The 8,265-nt window shown below is 32.4% G+C and overlaps 1 protein-coding gene across 1 annotated transcript in view; it reads left to right on the forward strand.

The window, feature by feature from the left end:
• The window catches only part of LOC126885027 (uncharacterized), a 34,162-nt gene extending 32,495 nt beyond the window's left edge, over positions 1-1,667 (forward strand). Inside the window, exon 2 of the mRNA XM_050651445.1 lies at positions 522-1,667. Within this exon, the coding sequence (XP_050507402.1) occupies positions 522-848 (327 nt within the window). The 3' untranslated portion in view covers positions 849-1,667. The remainder of the gene's footprint in view (positions 1-521) is intronic.
• Positions 1,668-8,265: the final 6,598 nt, after the last annotated feature.

An 8,265-nucleotide genomic window follows, 5' to 3' on the forward strand; every position in this document is an offset into this window, starting at 1 on the left:
TAGTATTAGAAATATTTGAAGTTAAAAACAAAGCGACATAATTATTTGATCAAAATAACTGTGCCGTTTCATTTTTAACTTCAGATATCTCGAAAACCAATGACTTTATCGTTACGAATGATGACTATATTATTTGCATACAAAGTATTGGAGAATCGAGAATTTGCACCAAAATAGCAATTCCTCCAGTGGCGTAGAATTTGGGAAGGGTCAACCAATAACTTTCCCCTGTCGTACGCTTCTGCTAGTACCCAGAAACATTTGTTTAACAAAATTTAGTAGGGTGTACAATACCTACACTTGCTGCCAAGTATGACAAGGATATGTCAAACGGTTTTAAAGTACGGAGTACAAAATAAATAGTTTTTCAATTTTTATATAAAACGCCCTGTAACTCAGTAAGGGCAACATTTTATTTGAGTGATTTGAGTTAAATCTTAATATTTTGGCCCCGAAAACCTGCAGTTAAAATATGGTCAATTATTAATGAACCACCCTGTATATTAGATTTTTAATTTTAGGGATGTGCTGGTATGCTCCTTAGTATCATCTATCTTTCTAAAGTTGAACGGATGCTGGACAATATTAATGAAAATACGAAGAATCTCCCACCCCAAGATGTGTTCTTCGAAAACGCCGTTAGAAGAGAAGCTATAAATATTAAAATCATAAGTTTCACAGTAATAATTTATAGTTTAGTGGTGCATCTTATATTTTCTTTTCCAAGTGTATTTAACGATTATGACCTAAATATTTTATATTGGTTAGCTACAGAATATTTTGGAGCACATGTTACTATAGTTATGATTTGGATATCTCGTGCATGTATAGCTATAGGTAATTTCTAAAAATGTGTTCGATATTTTTAAAACTTTCCAAAATAAAGTAAGATAAGAGTAAATTAGAACATTAACACAGATATTAGGGATGAAATTCAAATTGCCAGGGACAATCAAACTGCCGAACTGCAAAAATCACCATGGGTCGCATATGGAGCTCTGTCAGACATGTTCAAGAGAAACATGCCAAATTATCTAAAAAAGAAGACTTTCGACCAATGCGACTTTTATTCTGTATAAAATTATGTGTGTTCGTTGGAGAATTAAGTAGTTTATTGAGTTGTTAGCAGCTTAGGGTACAAAATGATACTAAATTAATAAATACAAACTATTTCTTAAAATCTTTCACAGTCATGGAACATATCATTGGCACCTCGAAATTATCAGCGTGGGTGTTTCTCATCTCCGATGTAGTCTAGATATTGAAATAAAAACACACACAGTGGCGTGCTCGCCGTAGCACCTCCCTCCTGAAGACCAAAGCTGGGGTTTCCAAGAAGGGCTTCTTTTGTAGCTTCGAAGTTTTGGCTTGTAGTGTAGAGCCTCTCTGGACATGCTCCGCACAGGGCAGGTAGGGCCACATGAAACAAAGAAACCAACCGGCAATAACTCATTCTACATTTGTTGTTATGAGAAGGCCGTAGATGAAGTTTACCACAAGGAAATCGAATTATATGTTGCAGTTATTGATTAAAATCCCTTTATAATATGCAGAATGAAACCTCATACATGCTGTGTTACACTTCAACTTCGTTTAGTTAATCGCATGTTTTTACATTATTAAAATAAAATTTTCGAATAACCTCGTTATCTAATTTAATTTTTAGAGTTTTATTGGTTTCATTGACTTTAAGAACAACATAATATGGTCCTGTATTTAATACAGATTTTGGTGTATTTGGATTTCTTCGCCTTTTTAAAAGAATTTTATCGCCAACTTTATACTTTACTTCCAAGTTGCTCGTTTTTAAGTTATAAACACGGTTCTTTTGCTTTTCCTTTTGATCGCATTGTTTTCCCTTATATTTTCTAACTGATTATTATGCGAAATTTCATCAAATTCCCTATCATTTTTATATGGAAATACTAAACTATACGGGGTAGTGGATGTTGAATGATGTTTACTAGAATTATATGAGTGTATAGCGACTAAAAGTGCATCTTCTAAGTCGCACTGCTTATGTTCTAAAAGATAGCTTCGCAAATTATCTGTTATGATAGCATGGAAACGCTCAATTATACCGTTAGAGGCATGGTACTCAGACTAAGTAAGATGCCATTCGATATTCAACGAATTAATAAAACTTTGCACCTTTTTATTATTAAATTCACCCCTGTGACCTGACATAATCATCTTAGGAAGGCCAAAAAGCGAAAAATAATGTTTTAGTTTACTAATTATCGTTTCTGGGTTTCTATCTGTTAAAATATACGCTTGCGCAAATTTTGTTGGATTATCTAAAATGGTGAGCATTTTTTATTTATCAAAAAAGGACAGGGCTACAGATAAAGTCTCAAATGGTTTCTCCGGAGAATACCTTAAATTTAAAACTTGAGTACGATTCCTGCGATTAAATTTTAAGAGTTGACAAGTAGGGCATAAAGTAATAAATTCGGTTATTTCTCTAAACATATTTTTCCATTTATAAAGTTGTCGAATTTTGTCTGCAGTTTCATTAATTCCTTTGTGATAATTAGTCGGGTCGTTGTGATATTCGAAAATTATCCTTTGCCTATCTTCTACAGGCGGCATAGTAACGATATTTTTACAAATTATAAAGTTAACGTCTGGATAAAGGAAACAGCATTTTATAATAAATATGGCTTTCAAAATAAGGTATGTAATAAGTTTTATTTCGAACTAATACCAGCTTTTTAAAGTATTACAATTTTTAAGGCAATGGTGTGGCTTAATTTTAACTGTAGTAATCTCTCTACTACGATTTTCGTTATATAACTTTAATATTTTTCAAAATCCGAGTCACCAACAGTGGAACAATCATCATTGATAATTTAGAAATGATTTACATTTCTGTCATTCTCATCGTATAGATATAAAATACTCTTATTGTTAACGTCTAAGATTTGCTCATTAGAGTAGGAAAACTTATTTAAAACTAAGTTAGTTTTAATATTCTCAAATTCGGTATATTCATTTTGTTTTTGATAGACATTTAATCGAATTCTTGACAGAGAGTCTAAAACTCTGTTTGCTTTACCTGAAACATACTGAATATCAAAATTATATTCACCTAATTTTAGTCTCCATCGTGATAATGTAGAATTAGGATCTTTTAAATTTAAAAGCCATATAGAATTGAGTCCGGGAATCTTTACCCGTGCGTCATCATTTAAAGCATACGAAATAAGTCGATGATAAGTCGGAAATGGAAATTTACTAAACGCAACAGCAAGTTACAGTAATGCCCGATTTCACCAACGATACCTAAACAGTTGTCTTATTAATTTCCAATTTCTCATATCGAGTTCAACTCCAGTTTAACCTGAACTTCTAGTAAACGTCAGTTTAAAGTCAAAATCGTCTTTCTCAAATCACGATCAACCGATGGCAGTTTAAACTTGAACGATCCTTGAACGGTGGAATTCGGCCGTTCAAAGATTTCAGAACTCAGTTCAGATGATTCCATGGACTACGCATGCGTTTTATTAACACGAACCGCTGTCATAATATAAATATATCCTATTTTATTATATTAAGCCCAACGATAAACGATAACATTATTTTTGTTTTTATAATATTTATTTATAATTATTAAAATGACTATTTGACTATAAATACTTAAATTTAACTTTATTCAAAAACAGCATAAAAATGGTAGTTCAAAATGGCGACAGTTTTTTACCTTTTGCCATCTATTGGCATTTCTCGAAAACTGTAGAACGAGCGCTGACATGAACGCGCAATGAGAAATGCATTTCAAACAAAACCACAGATCACGGGTGAACCTGGTTCAACTGAACCATAGATTAACGCAGGTATGAGAAATCGACCCTAAGGGTAATCTATGGTTCAGTTGAACCGGGTTCACGGGTGATCTCCGGTTCTGTTTGGAATGCATTTCTCATTGCGCGTTCATGTCAGTGCTCGTTCTACAGCTTTAAAGAAATGCCAATAGATGGCAAAAGGTAAAAAACTGTCGCCATTTTGAACTACCTCTTTTATGCTGTTTTTGAATAAAGTTAAATTTAAGTATTTATAGTCAAATAGTCATTTTAATAATTATAAATAAATATTATAAAAACACAAATAATGTTATCGTTTATCGTTAGGCTTAATATAATAAAATAGGATATATTTATATTATGACAGCGTTTCGTGTTAATACAACGCATGCGTAGTCCATGAAATCATCTGAACTGAGTTCTGAAATCTTTGAACGGCCGAATTCCACCGTTCAAGCATCGTTCAAGTTTAAACTGCCATCGGTTGAACGGGAATTGAGAAAGACGATTTTGACTTTAAACTGACGTTTACCAGAAGTTCAGGTTAAACTGGAGTTGAACTCGATATGAGAAATTGGCCCTAAGTAATTCCTATCGATAGGAACTGTCAATCGATAGGAAGTCAATACTTACGAACAATAGCGTTTCACAACTTTAAGAACTGCTTATCTAGGAAATTCTTTCCTAGGTATTAATTTAGGTACGTTTGAACTATTTTTAATAAATAAAAAGAAGAATAAGATGACATTACCTTACTTTTTCGATTATTTGTCATTACTATTTGTTTGCCAAGTTGGTTTTATTCAGTTTTGTACTGTGATATTTAGTTATTTTATTTGGTAGTTAGTTATTTGTGAATTAAGTTTGTCAAATCTTGTATGTTATTTGAATATGTACAGTGAAATGGAGGAAAAGAAAAGACTTGTAAATTTCACATGTGACGAAAAAAAGTTAGTTGAATTGTCGTTAATGAAATAATTTTAAAATAAATAATATATTGAAAATTGCTTCTTTTATTATTAATTTTTAATGACACGACACACTTTTAGTGATATCATGAATGGGTTTTTGAAACACAACACTAATTTCTTAGGTAGTAGGTAGACTACATAATTTTGTCAATAGACCTGTAAAAAACTCCAAATGATTTTCTATGTTTTCCAACACATATTATATTATTAATATAAAAGATAATACAAAATTACAACTAATATACCTAAGATTACAGAATAACAGAAAAATTAAGGTAAGAAGCAAATTATTGACAAACGTCACAAGTACATTAGTCAAAATTGTAAAAATATAATCTGACTGTCAACGATAAGTAATACCTAAAATTTAGGGAGATCGAAAACCGTATCCTAACATAAGGTAATGCTTAAGCGGTTTAGGCAATTCTTATCGTATGGTGAAATCCGTTTTAGAGTTAAGTACCTAAACCCACTTAGGTAATTCTTAAATATTTAGGTATCGTTGGTGAAATCGGGCATAAGTGACTTACTGTTGCGTTTTAGTCCAATAAAATTGTCCAAAATAAACAAAACAAAAGTTACGAAGTGGCTGTAACTTGGTATAGACCTTTGAAAATGTATATATTTCAAGAAACCAAGGAGTCTCTAGTCATAAAGGGTGTGCTGGAGTGGCCACGCTTAACCTTTTGCAGTACAACGGGTCTCTCAGAGACCCACAAGTAAATAGTATAATGTTTTAATTTTTTTCATGTAAATCACTATGAGTATCGACAAGTTTGGTAAATTTAGCATCCTAAAATCTAAAATAATAAGAAGTAATATAATTTTGTGATTTTTTTTCAAGTAAATCACTATCAGTATTGATAAGTTTGGTAAATTTAGCATCCTAAGATCTTAAATAATAAGTAAAGAGACAGTACCATAATTTTGTTTCTGTTAATAATATTGTTGAAATAAACAAACAAAATTGAAATTATGTAAATAAATTTAATTTTTCAAAAAATATAAAAAGTTATAAATTGAAATTTCTTACTCTGAGGTTTTCGAGGTCTGTTTCGATTACTTTTGATACTTTATTCGATTGTGATAAATATTTTCATCCTTGTACATTTATTTTCTTAATAGAACTGCTTCACTAGGTGTGAATATTCTGTAAAAAAAATACACATTAATTGCATAAGTGACGATTTTTAAGTAGATTGAAATATTATATTATATTGCATGCATATCCTTTATACCTAAAAAAATCGGAGTCGGTAGCATCTGCCTCGTAAAAGATATCTTCTAATTCTTTGCTCGTGTACTAATGCCCACTAGCCTGGAAATAAGGGATCATTAACTTTATGGTGTACATTTGTTTATCCCAGTCTCCAGTCCTTTCAGCTTCGATGAATTTTTTCAGCAAGGTTACCATATTGAAGTACTCTACCCACAACTTTGCAGTAGGACTATTCTCTTCCATTTTATCCAACTTTTGTTTGAATTTCTTCGTAATGTTTTGTAGTAAATCTATTTCTTCGATCGTTTTTCTTGCTGGAGGGTTGTCTCCGAAATTCACAAATATATCTGCGATAACATTACATTCTTCGTCGTTGAAATTTATATCATTTAATACACATTTTGCAAGAGACAATTGACTAATAAATGCCCTCTAATAGCTCGAGCATAAGCATGTCCTGTTAACATTTTGTCAACTGAATTGGGTGCGTAGATAGTACTCAGTAATTCTTTCAATCCACTACCCTTCATTATAAAACCAATGCAGCCTAAAAATGACATTACCAAATGAAATCTTCCCAGTCTGATTATAACATTACTTAATTCAGAGTCCGGCTCCGTGGAAAGCACTATATCAACAGCAGTCATGTACAAGGGTTGATCAAACGTGGTCTGAATTTGCAGTTCCTTGGACTTTTTAAAAGCCATCATTATGGACGTGTAAACGGTGTTGTAATTACTTGGTGGAGCTATTATAAACGGCAATAATTGTATTCCGACAGGTGTGTTGCTGGAATTTAATTAAAAATGAATATAATAAAACAAACGGCAATTTTATTGTTGTAATGAAAATGTGTTTCGTTAGGTCTCTCGGAGAGGGTCGAGTCGGTGTGTGTGTGTGTGAACCGTTAACGTGTTGTGCAGTGACTAAAGAAAACAACCACAAACGATGATAATGTTTGTGTTCCTTTCCCTTTGACCAGATGAGCAAAAAAATCACTAAATCTGGCGTCTACTTTTACAGTTTTAAGAAAAACAATTTCGAATGCATAGCGAGCTGTTGACACAATAACTGTCTGATAAAGTACTCAATTAATGAGGGTGCAGCCTGTTGCACCGCACAGACGAAAAACAGATGTGACAGGTCAAAGCCATGTCTCTTAATATTTTGTATTTGAATGACTAACGCTGTTTCGTTTTTGAGAAAAAATATTAAAATTAAAATTAGCAAAAATAGTAATTAAAGCGTATCGCTATAATTGTATTTTCGTCTGATCAAAAGATTCAGTAGACGTGATTGTTTCCATATATCCTTGCCATCCAGCAATATTTTCGAATGTTTTCCATTTTCCGCACATCCACAATACATCATACACACTTGGAACTTCATCGTATTCTTTAGAAGGAAACAGATCATCTAAATTCTCAAAAAGAAGGTTCTTCAATCCCATTCCGTCTTTTTTTTCAAACACACGAAGTTCAACAATACCTTTTTTATCGACAATTGCAGACTTCTTTAACTTTTTGCGTCGCTCAATTACATCTGAAGAGTATGCTATCGAGGTAGCCGGGGTTATGCATTTACCAGCCATGTTATGGAACGTATTGTAACCATCAATTGAATTAACGTTGAAATCGCAGTTATCAAAAACAAAGGCAGAATGCTCTAGGCTCAATTGCTTCTGGTGGAGCCATTATTAGTGATGCTTCGAGGATTTGCACGTCATTATAACTGGAGCAAATGCCCAGCTTGGATAGCATTTGCACTAAATTTTTGGAACCCATCTTTTTTATAAATAAATGACGCAATAATTAGTTGTAAAGGAGAATTAAAAGAACGGGGCTTAACTGCAGATATTATAGAATGTCCTATCATAACACATTTTTTTTAGTAACTTCGAATTAGATTTTCGTTTATCCATGATGACTTTTTCCAAAAAAAAACATTAGGGAATCAGGAACGTTGTCTTCAATGTTACTCAAAAATTCGGTGCTCTGAGGATAAGATTTGTTCTCATAAATACAATCAACGATGTCAGAATTTTTATTATTTCAGCTGCTTTTTTAACAATTCTGAGTTTTTCTTCAACTTCATCGACTTTTCGTGAATCATACCAATGGTCACTTAAAATAGCATGTCCAATATTTCGGAAGCAGCCAGTGGGAGTTTGTTTACGGTTCACTGTTATAATTATATCATCTCCATATTTCTTTTCAATTTATATTTTGTAGTTGTTTCATGCGGTACACAACCTTCGATTTGATTTATTAAC

Source organism: Diabrotica virgifera, chromosome 5, assembly GCF_917563875.1.
Source record: "Diabrotica virgifera virgifera chromosome 5, PGI_DIABVI_V3a".
Classification (NCBI taxonomy): domain Eukaryota; kingdom Metazoa; phylum Arthropoda; class Insecta; order Coleoptera; family Chrysomelidae; genus Diabrotica; species Diabrotica virgifera.